The sequence below is a fragment of the Mobula birostris genome, chromosome 12, assembly GCF_030028105.1.
Source record: "Mobula birostris isolate sMobBir1 chromosome 12, sMobBir1.hap1, whole genome shotgun sequence".
NCBI classification, from domain to species: domain Eukaryota; kingdom Metazoa; phylum Chordata; class Chondrichthyes; order Myliobatiformes; family Myliobatidae; genus Mobula; species Mobula birostris.
The window spans coordinates 86922486-86944466 of record NC_092381.1 but is presented as its reverse complement, the minus strand read 5'-3'; the positions used below and the strand labels follow the sequence as shown (position 1 = coordinate 86944466).

At 40.9% G+C, this 21981-nt stretch overlaps 1 protein-coding gene across 3 annotated transcripts in view; it reads right to left on the bottom strand.

Annotated features, from left to right (window-relative positions):
• LOC140206115 (uncharacterized protein C1orf21-like) overlaps positions 1-21981 on the bottom strand; it is a 206643-nt gene that overhangs the window by 63832 nt on the left and 120830 nt on the right. For all 3 annotated transcript variants that reach the window (XM_072274293.1, XM_072274292.1, XM_072274294.1), the window contains one exon: positions 17769-17905. In XM_072274293.1, coding sequence (XP_072130394.1) covers positions 17769-17905 — 137 coding nt within the window. The remainder of the gene's footprint in view (positions 1-17768; positions 17906-21981) is intronic.

The window sequence follows — 21981 nt, the reverse complement described above, 5'->3', positions numbered from 1 at the left end:
GTGCAAATATAGCCTGAATGGCTAGTTCATCTCAGGTCCACTTAACCCTGTTCTAGCATTCATTGTTGGTGTGCAATATTGTTGGCAGCCACTTGTCAAAAGCTGTCTCTACCCCCACACTCCACCTATCAGATATTGCCAGGAATGATTCTAAATTTAGAATGATTCTCACTGGAATTACAGCATGCAGAACAAAGAAACAACTTAACACAAGCAGCAGAAGAATAAATTTCAAACAGATAAACTGATTCCCTCTGCCTCAGGTTCCACAAGCCTCTTTTACAAATACCCTCCTCCGCCCTGTGAATGTGTTACCATAACAGCCTGTGTTAAAGAAGATGACAACCTGCAGAGAACTAGTTCTGCAGTTCTACACAGTAAAGAGCTACAAATGTTATTTTTTTTGGTTATTTATTATTTGCACTCAGCACAACAATAATTTAGAGCTCTGTAACCCAATAGGGCATCTACCAAAAATGTGTATGCTAGACAACCAAATGTGCACAAAATCGTTCATGTTCAGATCAAGATACAATGTGCGTCACCTGGGTTCAAAACTGTGTACAATTTCAATTCCTGTCAATATATTTGTGAGTGTGCTACAGAATAGTAGCATGTTAGTTTGCACATTTTGTATTTTATATTTAACTTGCTTTTGCGTCCATGGCCACTGCTATCTAGTTTGAGATAGATCAATTTAATTACACAACATTTTGTTATAAGGCACAAGCTACTTTGGGTTAAAGTGCCTGAAGGATAAAAACATAGGTGAGAATGAAAGATGTGAAGTGATATTCAAAGCTGTGCCTTGACAGGATAATCATGTGGTATGATGCATATAAAAACTTGTTTAGTGTTTGGTAAACAAAGTGAAAAGATTATATTTGCAACTTCACAGCTATAGATTCAACATACAGTCGGCCCTTCTTATCCGCAAGGGATTGGGTCCGGGACCCCTCGCGGATACCAAAAAATGCGGATGCTCAAGTCCCTTATTCAACCTGTCGAGATGCGATGGACCTTAGGACCCAGCAGAACCCCGGACCTTATTTAACCTGTCTCAGTGCGGTGGACATTAGGACCCGGCGGCGGAGCTCTGAGTCCGCAGTGTTTCTGTTCACGAAAATCATCACGATCACGATTTTAAATAAAGTAGAAATAATAAAGCAATCGGAAAGAGGTCACCATTGGTCATTGGAAAAACGTTAAGCTACAGTCGGTCAACGATTGGAACAATTTTAAAGGATAAAGTGAGAAAGGCCCTGCCCCGATGAAAGCTACAATTATTACTAAGCAACACAGTGGTTTAATTATTGGGTTTTTGGGTTTTGGGTTTTTGATCCACCACATCAACCCGGCACGGATAAGGAGCATACTCGGGAGCGGTCTATTACTGGATCGAACTCGGGAATTTCCGTTCCTGAGCCCGGCGCCAAAACATGCGTTTCTTAAGTGTTTTATATGCATAGAAAGGTAAAATATATACTATATACTAAGACAAATGTTTGACTAACTGACGCTAGACAATACCCGATGTACCTGTTCCGACTTACTTATTAAGAGAACTTCCATCCCCATATAAACCCTACTTGTGATAGATGTCACTCTGAGGTGGTTTCTTTAACTCATATGTTTTGGTCCTGTCCTCTTTTGGAAAAATATTGGAAAGATATTTTTGATATTATTTCAACAGTTCTATGTTTTGATTTAAAACCCCATCCTATTATGGCAATCTTTGGATTGCCAATGGTAGAACATAGATCAATGTCTTCTTCAGCCTGTCGGATGATAGCATTTGTTACTTTAATGACTAGAAGATCTATTTTGTTGAACTGGAAGGAAACCAATCCTCCTACTATATTCCAATGGTTTTCTCAAACTATATTAAGTTTACATTTAGAAAAAATTAGAAGTGATATTTTTGATCCTTCGGTTAAATTTGAAGAAACTTGGAAAACTTTTATGCAACATTTTCATATGATGTAATTTGCCCTTTCCGAATCTTTTTTTTAACTTAAATTATATGAATAGAGCAGCAGAGTTGACAACATTACTGAACATGTCTGATTCAAGATATTGGTCTAGCCCTGTTTTGTTCTGTTTCTTTTTGGGGTTTTTTTTCTTTTTCTTTTGGGGGTTTTTCTTTGTTTATATATATATATATATTTTTTTTTCTTCTTATTTCTTTTTTTCCTTTATGACTAATTTCATTATGAGTTTGGAAGTCTATTATACCTATGTTACTTAAAATCCTTTTTGTATATGCTTATTAAGATTATTCCAATCTCTTTGTATCAACTTTGCTATTAAGTTTATAATTTTGAAAATTAATAAAAAGATTGAAAAAGAAAGAGAACTTCTCTTTTTTTTTGATCCCGATCCACAATAACCTACGCACATCCTCCCGTATACTTTAAATCATCTCTAGATTACTTATAATACCTAATGCAGCGTAAATGCTATGTAAAATAGTTGTTATACGGCATTGTTTAGGGACTAATGACAAGAAAAAAAAGTCTGTACATGTTCGAACAACAAGTGCTGGAAGAGCACTTCCGGATTTTCTCGATTCGCGGTTGGTTGAATTCGCGCATGCGGAACTCGCGGATAAGGAGGGCCAACTGTACTGAATCCCCTAGCACTATTGAAGGCATACCCTTGAAGTTTATCAAGTAGCATGCACTGCCAAACAGAATTAAAGCACATCCTGTCCAAAAAGTAGTTAAAATACAGGAGGAAAGGAACCTGTGCCACTTTCCTGCAGTCAACTGGCACAAATTTAACCTGGGAGCAACTTTATATGGGCTAGCATTTGAACTCGAGCAATTTCAAATGCCAACCCAGAAAAATGACTACACAGTTCAGATTGACCTTCTGCCGTGCAACTGAGGGGGCTGTATGCCCTTAGAGACGCAATTTTATGGTTGATCTTCACCCAGATCCCCACAGAACCAGAGGAACATAAAACCTTAATATCCTATTTAATAAATAAAAGGAAGAGAGATTAGCTTTATTGTCATATGTACATCGAAACAAAGTGGGATGTGCCATTTGCATCAATGACCACAGTATGAAGATGTGGGAGAAAATATAAACTCCTTACAGACAATAAGGCAATTTAACCCCAAGCTTCCAATTGCTGGTGCTATAAAGCTTTATCTTAACTGCTATGCTACCCTGCAACCAAGGGATTCTAAATCACAATGCACATACTTAACCTTAAGGACCTAATCTCTTAATGATTGAATGCGCCCAATGGGATTTCACTAACAGCATTAAATAACAGAGGTGCCAATAACAAGATAGCTTAGGTTAAGGTAAAGGGAGATTTAGAGAAAATTTGCAGAGAAAATTTCACTGCCCCATCAGATGGAATAACTTACTTGAGCATTCATCACAATGTTGTCTTCAGCAACATGTTAGGTGCAAAATGGCTGCTATACTCTTTTTCATTCCAGGAAAATTGACAATTTGAAAGTACTTTATGGGCTGTGTTGTACGTGGGGACACCAGGAGGGGGTGTAGCACTGCCAATTCTTTCTTTACAAGTAGCCTAAAGTGAACATTAATTATCCATGTCAAGTGAAGAGTTGTCAAGAAATTATTTGAAGTTGATATGTAAATTGTTGTACATCTGTACAGAATCTTTACTTCATTGCAGTACCACTGATTAAAACTTAAATTTCCCAAGAACGATACTATCAGCAATAACCTAGTTTTGAGATCTTCTACTTGGTAAATTGCATCGTCCATAAAGGCAAGCAAGCATCAAGCTTTGTTTTTTGAACATAAATGACATGAAACAGTACCAAAATAATAGTCAGGTACAATACTATTATCCAGGAATGGATCAAAACTTGCTGTAAGCCTACCATTTTTAAGAAAGTGATACAGTATTTACAGCTTTTGATGTTCACTTCTCTCCATGGGCAGAACCTTAGGTTGATCAATCAATCCCTGAGAATCTTAACTCACAAAACATTCAGCATCACAAAATCTTTTCCACAAGTTAAATTATTAAACTAAAGAGCTTTGAGGCTAATTATTTTCAAGTAGGAAATATAAGAATAAAGAATACTATAATAAGGTTCTGTATGGGAATGGAAGAAATGAGCAATCCAGCAAAGAAACAGAAACCAGCCCTATGGCCCACCGGGTCCATTTCTGCCATCTATGTACACCAATTCCATTTTCCAGCACCCAGCCCACAGCCTTCCACCATCATAGTGTTTCAAATGTTCATCTGAATGCTTTCTAAATGTGGGAGGGAAGTGTTAAGTTGACCTTGGAGTAGGTTAAAAGGCTCGCACAACATCATGCGTCAAAAGGCCTGTACTGTGCTGTACGTTCTGTGTTAAACTGGAGTACCTGCCTCGCTAATTTCAACTATGCTCTGGGTGAAAGCATTCTTCTTCAAAGCTGCTCTGAACCTCCTGTCATTTACTTTATATATATCGTCCGGATATAGACTCCTCAGTGATATAAATACTGAATTACATTCCCATTGGAAGTATTCAACCCTTCAACTTTAAGAGATATGGTCCTTAAAATTAATCTCATGCACAGTAGGTTCAATGTCATTTGGACTTGGAATCCCCAGCCCCATCTATCATCAGAAAGGAACATAAATAGATTTGAAGTAACCTTTTCTGTAACACGATTCCTACGTGCCAGGAATCAGTCCTCAGACATCTGTGCTAAATGGTTAACATGGTAGGGGCTGGGGTGTTGAATACCAGTTCTGAAGTTTGATTTCAGTGGCTTAAGTGTTTTACTTCTATATTCCTTCTCTTCAAATGTACTTCAATTTCTCTTTCACCTTGTACTACATCCCTTGCTCTTCTAATTAATGTATTAAGACCTGATAATTAAATGCAGTAAATAAGACAACACTAACTTCTACTACTGGTGAAGCCAAAGGAAACAACCAGATATAAAAGATAAAGGATACTGAACACATCAGTGAATTTCAAGGCTCCTGTGGCATTAAAATAAAGTTAATTAATTTCTTTGATTTCTTCTAAGGAGCCTTTAGACCCACATACCCTATCCTGCTGTACAGTCTCTGCAAAATAAATCTGTAGATTTCACAGCAAGATTGCTGTACCAAAGAGACATCAGAGACTGCCGTGTACTTTGCTTCACAGAAACACGGCTACCCTCACCATTTCGGATACAGTGCTGCAGCCTGAAGGCTTCACCATCTACCGCACAGACAGAAAAGCTGTCTTACAAAGGTAGAGGGTGTGGAGTGTGTTTCATGATTACCTCATCATGGTGCAGAGACATAGCAGTTCTGTTGTAGTCCTGCTCACCTGACCTGGAACATCCAGAGGTCAAATGCCATCCATTTTATCTGTTGACAGAGTTTTCTACTGCCATCCTGGTACATGTGTCATTCTACCTCTAGTCATGTCAGAGGGGCACTGAAGTAGCTGAGCACTGTGATCAGCAGTCATGAAAGTGCGCACCCTGATGCCTTCCCTATCATCGTGGGGGATTTCAACCAGGCCAGTTTGAAGAAGTCTCTGAACAACTACCACCAACTTGTGGAGCCAGAGGAGCCAACACACTTGACCACTATTACATCACCATCAAGAACACTTATCATGCCATTCCATGCCTGCACTTTAGAAAATCCAATCACCTGGCAGTACTTCTACTCGTGGCATATAGCAGAGACTACAGACCACAGCACCAGTGGTGATGACAAAAGAAGGTATGGTCAAAGGAGGCAGAGGAGCACTTACAGGACTGCTTTAAATTGGTGTTCAGGGATTTATCTTCCGAGTCTGAAACAACACACCACAGTTGTTACCGACTTCATCAAAACCTGCCTGGATGAGAATGTGCCTTTGAAAACACACTGGACATACACAATCAAAAGCCATGGATGAACCAGGAGATTCACAGTCTTCTGAGAGCTAGATCTGTGGCATTCAATGCTGCTGAACCAGAACTATACAAGTAGACCTGGTAAAACCTATTGAAGGCTATTTTAAGAGCAAGGAAACAATTCCAATTAAATTGGAATCAGATGCATGTTAGCTCTAGTAGGGTTTATAGGCCATTGCTTCCTACAAGGCAAAACTTAACATTATGAATGTCTGTGATGCTTCACTCTGAGATGAACTCAACGCCTTTCATGCACGCTTTGAAAGGGAGAATAAAACTACACCTGTGCAAATCCCTGCAGTATGTGGCAACACTGTGTCTCACAGGCTGATATCAGAACATCTTTCAAGAGGGTGAACCCTCGCAAAGCGTCAGGGCCTAATGATGTACCTGGTAGGACACTCGTCATTGTCATTTAGAAATGCATGCATTAAAAAATGATACAATGTTCCTCCTGAAAGATATCACAGAAACACAGGACAAACCAAGACTAAAACTGACAAAACCACATAATTATAACATATAGTTACAACAGTGCAAAGCAATACTGTAATTTGATAAAGTGCAGACCATGGACACAGTAAAAAAAAGTCAAGTTCTGATAGCTCCATCATCTCACACAGACAGGGCACTGAGTCCGTCCGAAAACTTGAGCCTCCGACCAGCCCTCCGACATCGAGCACCATCTCTGCTGAGCGCTTCAACCCCACCCCGGCCGCTGAGCAACAAGCAAAGCTGAGGACTCGGGGCCTTCCCCTCTGGAGATTCTGGATCACACAGTAGCAGCGGCAGCGAAACAGGCATTTCAGAAGTTTCACCAGATGTTCCTCTGTGCTTTCACGTCTGTCTCCATCAAATCAGAATTGTGCACAGCACCCTACTTGACAGATAACAGTTATCATTCACCAGAGGGGCCGCTGCGAGCTGCATCGCGCCGCCATCATACAGAAAATGTGTGCCAACCAACTGGCAGGAGTGTTTGAAGGATATCTTCAATTTCACTGCTGCAGTCAGAGGTTCCCACAGCTTCAAAAAGACAACAGTCAAAACAGTGCCCCAAGAAGAGTAGGGTGAGCCGCCTCAACGGCCATTGCCCAATGCACTGATATCTACGGTGATGAAGTGCTTTGAGAGGTTGTTCATGACAGGATCAACTCCTGCCTAACCAAAGACCTGGACCCACTGCAATCTGCCCATCACCACGATAGGTCTACAATCTCACAGCTCTACCCTCGGCCTTGGATCACCTGAACAAAAGCAATACATACATCAGGCTGCTGTCCATTGATTATAGCTCAGCATTTAACAGCACCATACAATTCGTATTAATCAACTAAATACAGCTGGGCCTCTGCACCTCCCTCTGCTACTGGATACTTGACTTCCTCTTTGAGAGACCAGTCAGTGAGGATTGGAAATAACATCTCCAGCTCGCTGACAATCAACACTGGCGCACATCAATGATACATGCTCAGTCCACTTCTCTACTCTCTCTATGCTCATGACCACATGGCTAGGCACGGTTCAAATGCCATCTATAAATTTGCTCTCGACACAAATACTGCTGGCTAAATTTCAGATTGTGACAAGGAGGCGTACAGGAGAGAGATAGATCAGGTGATTGAGCGGTATCACAACACATTAACCTTGTACTCAATGTCAGTAAGGCCAAGCAACTGATTGTGAATTTCAAGACGGGGAAGTCAAGGATGCACACACACCTGTTTGCCTCAAGGGATCAGTAGTGGAAAGGGTGAGTAGTTTCAAGTTCCTGAATGTCAACATCTCTGAAGATCTATCCTGGGCCCAACATACTGATGCAATTAGAAAGAAGGCGTGACAGCAGCTGTATTTCACAAGGAGCTTGTATACACCATGGTATATCACCAAAAAACTTGTGCAAATTTTTACAGATGTAACATGGAGAGCATTCTAATTGGTTGTACCAGCATCTGGTATGAAGAGCCCACTGCACAGGCTTGAAAAAAGCTGCGGAAAATTGCAACCACGAGGAATTCTGCAGATGCTGGAAATTCAAGCAACACACATCAAAGTTGCTGGTAAACGCAGCAGGCCAGGCAGCATCTCCAGGAAGAGGTACAGTCGACGTTTCAGGCTGAGACCCTTCGTCAGGACTAACTGAAAGAAGAGCTAGTAAGAGATTTGAAAGTGGGCGGGGGAGGGGGAGATCCAAAATGATAGGAGAAGACAGGAGGGAGAGGGATGGAGCCAAGAGCTGGACAGGTGATTGGCAAACGGGATATGAGAGGATCATATGGGACAGGAGGCCCAGGGAGGAGGAAAGGGGGGGAGAGAACCCAGAGGATGGGCAAGGGGGAGGGGGAGGGGGAGGGGGAGGGGGAGAGGGAGAGAGAGAGAGAGAGAGAGAGAGAGAGAGAGAGAGAGAGAGAGAGAGAGAGAGAGAGAGAGAGAGAGAGAGAGAGAGAGAGAGAGGGAGGGAGGGAGGGGGAGAGAGAGAGAGAGAGAGAGAGAGAGAGAGAGAGAGAGAGAGAGAGAGAGAGAGAGAGAGAGAGAATGAATATGTGTATATAAATAAATAACGGATGGGTTACGAGGGGGAGGTGGGGCATTATCGGAAGTTAGAGAAGTCAATGTTCATGCCATCAGGTTGGAGGCTACCCAGACAGAATATAAGGTGTTGTTCCTCCAACCTGAGTGTGGCTTCATCTTGACAGTAGAGGAGGCCGTGGATAGACATATCAGAATGGGAATGTGATGTGGAATTAAAATGTGTGGCCACTGGGAGATCCTGCTTTCTCTGGCTGACAGAGCGTAGGTGTTCAGCAAAATGACCTCCCAGTCTGCGTCGGGTCCCGCCAATATATAGAAGGCCGCATCGGGAGTACCGGACGCAGTATATCACCCCAGCCGACTCACAGGTGAAGTGTCGCCTCACCTGGAAGGACTGTCTGGGGCCCTGAATGGTGGTAAGGGAGGAAGTGTAAGGGCATGTGTAGCACTTGTCCTGCTTACAAGGATAAGTGCCAGGAGGGAGATCAGTGGGGAGGGATAGGGGGGACGAATGGACAAAGGAGTCCCATAGGGAGTGATCCCTGCGGAAAGTGGGGGGGGGGGGAGGGAAAGATGTGCTTAGTAGTGGGATCCCGTTGGAGGTGGCGGAAGTTATGGAGAATAATATGTTGGACCCGGAGGCTGGTGGGGTGGTAGGTGAGGACCAGGGGAACCCTATTCCTAGTGGAGTGACGGGAGGATGGAGTGAAAGCAGATGTGTGTGAAATGGGGGAGATGCGTTCGAGAGCAGAGCTGATGGTGGAGGAAGGGAAGCCCCTTTCTTTAAAAAAGGAGGACATCTCCCTTGTCCTGGAATGAAAAGCCTCCTCCTGAGAGCAGATGCAGCTGAGATGGAGGAATTGCGAGAAGGCGATGGCATTTTTGCAAGAGACAGGGTGAGAAGGGGAATAGTCCAGATAGCTGTGAGAGTCAGTAGGTTTATAGTAGACATCAGTAGATAAGCTGTCTCCAGAGATAGAGACAGAAAGATCATGAAAGGGGAGGGAGGTGTCAGAAATGGACCAGGTAAACTTGAGGGCAGGGTGAAAGTTGGAGGCAAAGTTAATAAAGTCAACGAGCTCAGCATGCGTGCAGGAAGCAGCGCCAATGCAGTCGTCGATGTAGCGAAGGAAAAGTGGGGGACAGATACCAGAATAGGTTTGGAACATAGATTGTTCCACAAAGCCAACAAAAAGACAGGCATAGCTAGGACCCATACGGGTGCCCATAGCTACACCTTTAGTTTGGAGGAAGTGGGAGGAGCCAAAGGAGAAATTGTTAAGAGTAAGGACTAATTCCACTAGACGGAGCAGAGTGGTGGTAGAGGGGAACTGATCAGGTCTGGAATCCAAAAAGTAGTGGAGAGCTTTGAGACCTTCCTGATGGGGGATGGAAGTATATAGGGACTAGACATCCATGGTGAAAATAAAGTGGTGGGGCCAGGGAACTTAAAATCATCGAAAAGTTTAAGAGCATGAGAAGTGTCACAAACATAGGTAGGAAGGGATTGAACAAGGGGGGATAAAACCGTGTCGAGGTATGCAGAAACGAGTTTGGTGGGGCAGGAGCAAGCTGAGACAATAGGTCTGCCAGGACAGGCAGGTTTGTGGATCTTGGGTAGGAGGTAGAAACGGGAAGTGCGAGGTGTGGGAACTATAAGGTTGGTAGTACTTCCGCTAATGCCCCACCTCTCCCTCGTACCCCATCCGTTATTTATTTATATACACATATTCTTTCTCTCGCTCTCCTTTTTCTCCCTCTGTCCCTCTGACTATACCCCTTGCCCATCCTCTGGGTTTTTTTCCCCCCTCCCCTTTTTCCTTCTCCCTGGGCCTCCTGTCCCATGATCCTCTTGTACCCCTTTTGGCAATCACCTGTCCAGCTCTTGGCTCCATCCCTCCCCCTCCTGTCTTCCCCTATCATTTTGGATCTCCCCCTCCCCCTCCACTTTCAAATCTCTTACTAGCTCTTCCTTCAGTTAGTCCTGACGAAGGGTCTCGGCCCGAAACGTTGACTGTACCTCTTCCTAGAGATGCTGCCTGGCCTGCTGCTTTCACCAGCAACTTTGAAGAAAGTTGCAAACTCAGCCAGCTCCATCATGGACGTTATGTCTCCCCAGCATTGAGGACATCTTCAAAAGGAAATGCCTCAAAAAGATGGTATCATTAAAGACCCCCCCACCCATCACTCTGGTCACACCTTTTTCTCATTGCTGCCATCAAGGAGAAGATACAGGACTATGAAGACATAAACTTATCATTTTAGGAACAGCTCCTTCCCTTCATCCATCAGATTTCTGAATGGACAATGAACCCATGTACGCTATCCCACAATTATTCCGATTTTGAACATTGAAAACAGTTTCCCCTGCTTTGTACTTCAAGCATACAGAAGACTCCATGCACCAGTCAAAATCCATCTGTAAATTGGAAGTTGAATTGCGATAATCTGACCAGCACCATTTTAAAAGCTTGCTATCTTTAAGTTGAACTACTATTATTATATCAAACCTAGGCTCCATGCATGCTGGTAAAGCATCATGAGGTTATACTCCACTATGATTTGCTGAACTTGAATAGCAGAATCTCTAAACAGAAATAGAACAGAAACTATAGAGACAGGTTAAAGCACAGACATGTTTAACTAATGACAAATAATTTAGGGAGGCTGTGGTGTTTATGCTACACAATACACAAGTATTTCCAACAACACTGTTCAGCTTATTTCTGATTGCTATATAAAGAACAGGAACTATGCCAATCCCCTCTAATGTTTCATGGTACACTCAGCTCCTCAATTCAGGTTGCTCCCACCACCAGTAAAAGCCTTCTCCTGTTTTCATGTGTTCTCTCCAAACATGAGCGAAGCTGCAAAGGACAAAGGCTTTAGCTGTGCTGCTGCATGTTTTCTCTTGCAGTCTGAATGGTATTTAACAAGGTGGCTCATGTTTTCCTTCACAGACACCCGGAATGTGGTGGGACAATACCTACTCTAATTAGTGGTAAAATACAACAAAACAGAATTAGTTTGAGTGTGTGTGTATGTATGGCATTGGGGAAGTGAGAAGCAGCAGGAGATTGGGGAAAGAATGAAAAAAATACAAGGGCCCTCAATGTTAGGGTCAGAATCAGGTTTATTATCACCGGCCTGTGTCGAGAAATTTGATAACTTAGCAGCAGCAGTTTAATGCAATACATAACATAGAAGAGAAAAAAATAAGTAAAAAAACAAATAATATATATTTTAAAAAGTGAGGTAGTGTTCAATGTCCATTTAAGAATCGGATGGCAAAGTGGAAGAAGCTGTTCCTGAATCACTGAGTGTGTGCCTTCAGGCTTCTGTACCTCCTTCCTGATGGTAGCAGTGAGAAAAGGGCATGGCCTGGATGTTGGAGGTCCTTAACAATGGACGCTGCCTTTCTGAGACACTGCTCCTTGAAGATGCCCTAGGTACTTTGTAGGCTCGTACCCAAGATGGAGCCGACTAAATTTACAAACCTCTGCAGCTTCTTTTGGTCCTGTGCAGTCGCCCCTCCATACCAGACAGTGATGCAGCCTGTCAGAATGCTCTCCACGGTTCAACTATAGAAGTTTTGAGTGTATTTGTTGACATACCAGATCTCTACAAACTCCTAATGAAGTACAGTCACTGTCTTACATTCAATAGGTTGGGACCAGGTTAGATCCTCAGAGATCTTGTCACCCAGGAACTTGAAACTGCTCACTCTCTCCACTTCTGATCCCTCTACGAGGATTGGTATACAGCTGTGAAGATTCCTGTTGCACCTGATGAATGCTTTATTCAATTCTTTAAGAATCTTGCTTCCCATAAATAAGCAAGGCAAACCATTTACCTTCTCTGAACTTGTAAAACTCCTCTGGATGCCCAAAGTCTTCAGCATTACACTGGACTTACTGTAAATACTGTACTTCCCAACCAGAATTAAAATCCTAAACAAAATAAATTTCTTAGTTCTCATTTCTTGCCATAGCTTCAGCAGAAAGTTTATTGGATCCCTGACAATAGCCTCAAGTCATTTGCACAGTTACTCTCACAATTTCTGATATCCTGAAATTTTGACAAACATTCAAAAGAAAAACTAGTTGGAAATTTTCATTCTTAAACAGATTATAAAGTCAGTCACGAGCCTTGTGGCCCATCAGGCCGGTGCTTATGCCGGTTTTTGTGGCATGAAGCGACTGAGAGCACAAGACTCCCCTCCAGATAGGTCGCCAGTCTATCGTGAGGTTAATGCCCAGCATTTTTGCTGGTACCCATTCTCAGCTGGGTAGACTGGAGCATTGTGTGGTTAAGTGCCTTGCTCAAGGACACACACACTGCTTCGGCCAAGGCTCGAACCCACGACCTTCAGATCACTAGTCCAACGCCCTAACCACTTGGCCACGCGCCACACTCTTAAACAGATAATCACATTTAAACGTTTAACTGGAGCATCCAAAAAGACCATGGTTGTAGCAGACACCAAGGAACAGCACTGTCATATTCCTTAACTCCTGGCAGCTAATAATTGTGAAACAACAGAATACAAACATATTGCACCCTTCACCTTCAATATCCAAAAACTATGAGAGTTCACAACAAATGAGTCGGCAAAACAGTTGCTGATCTCATGAGGAAGTTGATACACCTCAAAGAAAATGTCCAGAACTGAGGGTGCCAATTAATAGAGTTTTACTTATCAGCTTACTTACTGTAATTGCTAAGCTTGACTTAGGAACATAAATGTAAATTATATAAAGATAAATGTTAGTTCTGAAAGGAATTTCAACCCATTATTTTTGGTGTAATAACAGGAATTGTCAACTCTTTACAGCTTTCAAAACTCAAAATATCTCTTCAAATAAAGGGTGGTTCTAATTTGCAGAAATCTTTAAATAATCTGTTGTGAGCTTGTAATTATGCAAGAATTGTAGTGCAGCATTCAAACAAAAAAATCAACATTGTCATATTTGACCCTGGCACACACAGGTAATTAAGACAGCAAGTGTAACAGTACAATTAAGTTTTAACACCCCAAGCTCAGGAGAATAGTGCTTTCATCAGGATGTCAACTCACACTTTACAAGTTGAAACAGAAATGTTGACAAAAGGTAGGAGCCCAAGTTGATTTCAAAGCGAAATTGGGATACATCAAATGTGAAGAGGTATAATTGTACCCTGCCCTAAGACTTCCTCTGAGCCAAATTCTTGCATAAACCAAACGTTTACTGTCAAATGTTTTTACTTTTACTCAAATGTGTAGCCTGTCAATTATCATTGATCAAACAATTTCTCCTTTTAGATTCCTCCAACTGAACCCTCTATATCAATAAGTTTGAACAACTTGTGTAAATTAAGTCTTTCCACCAACCCCTCTGCTCCAGTAATGCTGCTCTGCTCTCAAACTATGGGATTTCTTTCCCAAATCTCCTCAGTAATCTTGTTTGGACGTGTTGCTTCAAACCTACTTCTATGATTCTATGACCAAGCGTTTGTTCACCAGTTCTTACCCAATAACAATGCTGTAAAACACTTTTTTTTATCCCCCCCCTCCCATGTAAAGGCACCACATGAATGAATGTAAATTGTGTAGCTGTCGTAATAGATGTGTAGCTGGGAGAGGATGAAACTGCGTTGCCAAGAAAAGCTATTAGGAGCAATGCTTGTCTCTCAGATGTTATTAGTGTCATTCACCTATTCCTTCTGCCCTCCCAAAATAATCATATTTATCCTAAAAGACTAAACTAAACCTAACCCACTCACTAATATCAAGCTTAGCGCAAAACAGGAACTACCTAATTACTCTTCCTCTCCTTGCCACATTCTAACAATGATTTTTTTAAGACCTCTGATTTTTCTTTCCATTGCCTTGATTTCTAACTGATCTAGTCAGGTCCTAACATCATATTCATTCAATCTCTTGTAACTTCTTGATTCAAAACTTCCCTTTAGTTCATCTCAACCATTTCAGATCTCATCTTTTGAAACAAAAACTTAAACCTATCACATTTTGTGATATTAGATATGATGAAAACAGTTCAATTAGGCTGCACACTCACTCAGTGTCACCTATCCCAATATACTTTACTGGAATCCAATGCTTTGTGAAATCATATCTTAATCTTTGACAGATATAAGAGAGGAAGCAGATGCTGGAAATCTGGATTGATGCACAAAATGCTGGAAGAACTCAGCAAGTCAAGCAGCATCATCGGAGGAAAATGCCTGACATGCTGAGTTTCTTCAGCATTCTGTGTGTGTTGATTTTGATCTTTGAGTGCTGTGTCACGGAAGTTCAAAACTCTACTGGTCACTGAGAAACAGATTTTGACTATCAATCAAAGATCAACTTATTGTGAGCTTTGATTCACTGATATAAAATTCCCAGCCATTTCTAAGTCCCTTCCAAATACTATCAAGCCCCTGAAAAATATTAATGGTATCACTCCTCAGAATTCAAAACTCAACCTCATCTTAACAGTATACTTTCCAAATGGTGACTACTCATTGCACACCCTTCTAATGCAAGTCTTTACTTCCTCTGTTAAGATGACTGAAAGTAAACAAAATATTCAGTAGTCCACTAAAGTAGTTCTCAACCTTTTCCTGCTTGTGACCCACTTGTGACTTTCATTTATCTCTGTGGTCCCCACCTTTCACAGTCTCCATTAGTTGCTAAAGCTTTTTTTGGTCAATGGTACTAAATAATCTAAAATACGGTCAATATTTATGTTTCAACAGGTTATAGGAATAATTATCTTAAGTATAATGTTACAGGTTCGGTTATATACATGTACAATCAGATGACAATAAATGTAAACTTGAAGTACATTTTGTAACTGTAATTACAACGGGTTTGGGTTAGTGTTAGGGTTAGGGTTAGGTTGAGAGTATGCGGGCAGTGGACAAATCAGCCCCCTTGTGCTTTTTGATCTCCTCACTTGAAATTCAATTTCACGCAACCCTGCCACTTTGATCTGGCCCATGCCTTCATTAACCAGGTCCAACACTTGCCTTTCTTGGATCTTGCCCCTCCCGATAAAGGTAATCTGGGTTTGTGGGGATGTGGCCAGGGTTAATCGGGGTGTGCCTAGGATTTGTGGGGGTGTGGCCAGGGATAATCGGGATGCGCTTAGGGCTCAGGGCTCACCTATTTACTTCTACCGCTGCGATTAATTTATTACTTTAATATGAAATTCCCCTTTGGGTTATTTATTCACATCATTAATAGTTTATGATTTTCATGGTCCTAAAGCTCTCACCAATTTTTAATTGGGGTCTAACCGCTATGTATTCAGGAAGTAATTTTCTTCTTTGTAACAGAATATAATTATTCTGTACTTTTGATCGACATACATTCCTGTCGTGTCCCTTCAGTTAACAACCTCCCTCTCTCATAGTTACATAGTTTTATACACTACTTTGTTGTGCTCAACTAATCCAAGATGCTTACTCACATTTAATTCATCTGTTCTCCTGCTACTTTAGTATACTATAGGAGGAAAGTGCATGTTGAGGAAACCTTCATTTATTCCTCAGTTTTATTTGTATTGTTTTATTGAGATACAGCACAGAATAGGCCCTTTGAGCTATGCCATCCAGCAATCTCCCGATTTAATCCTAGCCTAATCAATTTACAATAACCAATTAACCTACCAACTGGTAGCTCTTTGGACTGTAGGAGCACCCGAGGGAAACCCATGCAGTCACCGGGACAACATACAAACTTCTTGCAGGCAGCAGTGGGAATTGAACCTACATTGCCTGTACTGTAAAACATTGTGCTAACCATTATACTACAGTGCCACATAGTAACTGAGCGTAACAAAAATCTCTCCAAATGATAATTGCTAAACCAACATCTCTAATCTAATTTCAGAGTTTCCCTTCCATCTCTTTTTTCCCTAATTCAGTATCCATTCATTAATAACTTTGATCTATTTTAATCCTACCAGAATTCCTCTCTGTAGTGTGCATTCCCAAAACTGCTATTCTAACTCCTGTTTCTCCAAAACACATTGTATAATGATTACTTTTCATTCATTACAATTGGGCCTACAAATTATAGATTTACTCATGAAAGGAAATAAGGTATCTTTATAAGAAATGGAAAATCCTATAAAATGTAGGAGATATAGTCCAGTCCATCACAGATAAAGCCATAGCCGCCATTGAGCACATTTGCACAGAGCACTGTCACAGCAAAGCAGTGTCCAGCATCAGGGACCCCCACCACCCAGGTCATGCTCTCTCCTTGCTGTTGCCATCAGACAGGTGGTACAGGAGCCTTAAGACTCACACCACCAGACTCAGGGACAGTTATTACCCCCAACCACTGAGGTTCTTAAACTAAAGGGGATAACTTCACTCAACTTCATTAACTCCATCACTGAAATGTTCCAGCAACCTATGGACTCACTTTCAAGGACTCTTCATCTCATGTCCTTAATATTTATTGCTTACTTATTTATTATTATTAGTTCTTTCTTTTTGTATTTGCACAGTTTGTTGTCTTTGCACACTGATTGAGAGCCCACATTGGTGTGGTCTTTAATTGAATGTATAATGTTTATTATTCTATTATGGATTCATTGAGTATGCCCACAAGAAAATGAATCCCAGGTTTGTATATGGTGAGAAATACTGTATGAACTTTGATAATAAATTTACTTTGAACTTTATTTGGTATTATTATAACAGAGGTTCAAAGTTCAAAGTAAAATTTATTATCAGAGTACATATATGTCAGCACATACAACCTTGATATTCTTTTTCTCAGGGCATTGCTTTCAGTTGTGCAGAAATGTGCAGGATGCAAGATAAAGATAAACAACATCCAAATAATATTTTAAAAACTCTGTGGCAAAATAACTTATCTACATAAAACAGGTTCTATGTATTAAATTTACTAAGGACAGGCAAATGTGCCAAGTGTATCCACGAACACCATAAAATGCTAAATAGAACTTATATTTTATAGATTTAGCAGATAATTGTCAATAGCAACAATTATGGCAGAAAACAGTTGGAAACCTTAACTACGTAAGTATCTTCTCAGCATCAAATGTAGAAATAAATTACACTGCATTCTAGTTGCTGGTGAATGCAGCAGGCCAGGTAGCATCTCTAGGAAGAGGTACAGTCGACGTTTCAGGACGAAGGGTCTCGGCCTGAAACATCGACTGTACCTCATCCTAGAGATGCTGCCTGGCCTGCTGCGTTCACCAGCAACTTTGATGTGTGTGGCTTGAATTTCCAGCATCTGCAGAATTCCTGTTGTTTACACTGCATTCTAAATTTGTTTTCTGCTCAAGATCTAGAATACCAGGAACACTTCTTACCAGATTTTCCTGGTTCCTGGCAGCAACTTTTTGTTCATCTTCATGACCTGCATGGCGCTTCTCACTCCAGTCAGATTCATCCTGGCTAACAGTCTTCATGTATTTCACCTCTTCAACTGTTCTAATCCTGAACTCCTCTGTAAAATGGTAACAGCAAAATTAGTCAGGAAAATCAATAATGAATAAGCTGGACAATGAATTATCAAAAGAGCAGATTTATTTCCCTGAGTGACTTAAGGAAATAAACACCAAAACTGCCAGCAACCAATTCAGTTCTACAGTGAAAACATCAGAATATGTAGTTTAATTAAAGGCCTGCCATTGACTGCCATATTTCAGAATCAACACCAACAAAACTGACCTTGATTTTACATGTTAATAGTGCTGTAAATGGACCACAGTGAGAGACGCAGGTTAGATTACAGCATGCCTGACCTCACATTCTTCAAGATGATGATATAATATTTTTATGGTTGTCCATGCTCACTGCAGCTGCAACTGCATAGCTTCAGCTGATGGATGCTGGTATAAGTGACTGAGCAGCAGGGCCATTGCATTCCACTCTTTGGTTGAAGGATGGGATACTTGATTAAAATATGATCATGGGCAGAAACATTTGGAAAAATACAGATGCAGAGTAAATCATCAATATATAACATTTTGTGCAAACATGCCAGAATGTCAACAGAAGTTAGATCGAGTAAGGTCTTCTGAAAGACACGTCATGTAGTCTAGCAGTTAGTATTGGCAACTCCTAACTCCAGCGATCTGGATGCATCATGAAATCTGTTGCTGTGGAATTTTCCACATCTTTATTGTCACTATGAGAGTTTCCCGTGGGCGTTTCTGTTCCCTCCTGCATTCCGAAATGGCCACTGTAAATTATTGCTTATTTTCCTAGATAACTGTTACAAGGGGAGTTTACGAGCATGTAACAGAGAATCGGTTACAAGGCACCAAGAGTGCGACGTGATTGATGGGATTGCACTGTTGGGTGCTGGCATGGATCAGGTGGTTTCTTTCTGTGAGGTAATAAGTGAGAAAGAGAATCTGGCCAAAGATCAAGATGACAGGACAGACAGGCAGGCAGGGATGAATGTGCTCTTTGCTTCTAATGACAGAGGGACTGCTGTGCATGTCCATAACGCTGGACAAATTTAGCACATTCTATCTTTCGCTTAAAGGTCAAGATAAGTTGCAGAGGCGAAATACAACTGTTGCCTTCAAGTTCACATTCTGCACAATAAAACAGCTTATGCTTTTGCATTAAATATTAATTTCCTGCCTTCAGACAGATTAAAGTGATGCATGTTACAAGTGGTGCACATTATGTTGCAGCCCTGGGATGTATCAATCTAGAAGTTGTTGCAGCAGATCACAAGTTAAATTGTTACAAATAAAATCACCCCACTTTTGGGACTGACTGGTGCAAATGAACTCATGAGGATATCAAAAATACTCAAAGATTTTTAGCACCTTATGATCACCAAGTTGCCAATTGAAATAAACCTTCCACTAAATGAACCAACTTAAGCTTTCTCATTCAGCACTGCGTGGTACACAGCAGTAACTCCTGCAAGATATTATAAAGAAGTTGTGCCCTCAGTGATAAACTAAACTGATTTAAAGATTAGTGAATATGTTGCCTTTTGGCGATACGTTAACTGGATTAACATTACTAATGCACCTCATCCACTTTAGATTAGTACTAGATCAGAGTTCTCACTAAATAAACTTAATTGATTAAAAATACAAGAACACCCAGTAAAGTACAACTCTATGGGGCAATAACCTGGGCAACAGTCCTTTTCAAAAATGCTGTGTCATCAGAATATTTTTCTTTTATGATAGACCACTTCAAGCTGAACACAAGCAATTTCTGACTACTTGTATCACGCAGGAATTTGGTGAAACAAGAAATTAATTTTTATTGAATAAAATGTGTTTAACTGCATAACGGTGCTGAAGCTTTGCAATAGCTCAACTAAGCTAAAAATGTTTGGTTGATGATTTCATTTGTACTCAGTGTCTGAGGCTTCTTGCTTTAGCGTCCAACAACAATCAGCCAGCATTGATGGATTCCAGTTGCCCTGATACTGTTTATCCATCACCACAATGCCCCGGTGAAACCTTTCACCATGCTCGTCACGAACATTACCAAGATTTGCAGGGAAGAAGTCTAAGTCGTAATATCCAAAATGAATTTTTAGTAACATAGTGCACTTCATGGTTTTGTGTGCTTGAAGCATGCTGTTAACCAGCTGAATGCAGTTTGGTGCTCTGCAGTTGCCAAGACAATGTTCAACAACATTCTTGAATACCTCCCATGTGTTTTTCTGCAGTCTCACTCGAAATTCTTCGAATTAACTGTCATTGGTGACCTGTTTGATTTATGGACCAACAAAAGTGCCTTCCTTAATCCTGGCATAAGATATTTTGGCTTGAATTATGAATTGAAATAACAAATGTAGGCAAATTCAAAGAAATGTATGTGATAGGGAATTTTCTTGTGATCTTCATGATCAGCAGCCCAAAAACCAATAGGATACACCCAAAAATATTTAGGAAGCAAACTCTTTGTTGCCCAGTGTAATTACTTTTCAGGAATGTACATGAAAGCAGCATTTTATATTCTACTCTCAATAGCATTAGGACCATGGTGAATCTAACTAAACATACCAGTACTCATTGTCACAATGGAGGAATCCTGACAATTTATGAAGTGCATACATGTGCTGTGCAAAAATCTTAAGACATGTTATTTATAAATGATAAAGAGAGTTTGTAAATCTGGTGGGAGCAAAGGATGTTGGGAATGGCAAAGGTGGAGTGCCACAGGAGGGATGTGGGACAGGTGGCACAGAAGCAGTGCCAAGGGCAGGAGGGTGCAGACTCACCTGGCCCTGAGACACCAGAGAAGGTCATTTGATACCAAACAATTGGTTTATTGATCATTGCAGAATGTCTCTCTGGTGTTTCCCACTCCTTCCCCTCTCCCTTCTCCTTTACCCAACGCAAATTTGATTCCCCTCTCCCTGCCCTTCCCTCTCTCAGTCCACAAGAGAGACCGATAATCAGGATCAGGTTTATCATCACCCATATATGTCATCACCCATATATGTCATGAAATCACCACCCATATATGTCATGAAATTTGCGTTTTATTGTGGAGGCAGTACAGTGCAATACATAAAATTACTACAGTACCGTGCAGAAGTCTTAGGCACCCTAGCTGTATATAGATATATTTGAAGACTTTTGCACAGTACTGTAAATGTTTTAACATTGCAATACTTGCTTCTGACTTTTTAGCCTGAAAACACAGCAAAACTTAATAGATTGCTTAATGTCTCTACTTCTACTGCACCACCAATTGTAACAGGTTTAAGGAAAGCAGAAATGTGCTTCCTTCAGACAATTATATCATTGCAGTTCATCTTTTTTTCCATTTGAAGTTACTGAGTGAGTATTATTGGTTCTTCATTGATCAAAAAGCTATTAATTTGAAGGCCAGTCTTCCTGATGACCTTAAAAGGTATGATGCATTTTCTGACTCCCTGTACATCGCTTCTAAACCAATACTAGTTCCTAGCACTCTGAAATTTCCAAAAAAACAAATTTCATAAACTTGTTCATGGAGGACTTTTGTAAAAAGCAAAAATAGTCAAAAGCTGTGATTTTACTCCTGTAATTTGAAAAACAATTTCAAGTCACCTCTCAAGTAAGAACTTTCTACAGGGGCACAATTGAGAGCATCCTGACTGGCTGCATCAGTGCCTGGTATGGGAACTCTACTTCCCTCAATCGCAGGACTCTGCAAAGAGTGGTACAGACAGCCCCACACATCTAGAGATGTGAACTTCCCACTATTCAGGATATTTACAAAGACAGGTGTGTAAAAAGGGCCTGAAGGATCACTAGGGACCCAAGTCATCCCAACCACAAACTGTTCCAGCTGCTACCATTCAGGAAATGTATCATAACATTAAAGCCAAGACCAATAGGCTATGGGACAGTTTCTTCCACCAGGCCATCAAGACTGATTAACTTACTCTAACACAATTGCATTTCTATGTCATACTGATTGTCCTGTTGTACATACTATTTATTACAAATTACTATAAATGTATTATACATTTAGATGGAGACCTAACATAAAGGTATTTACTCCTTGTGTATATTAAGGATTTAAGTAATGAAGTCAATTCAATTC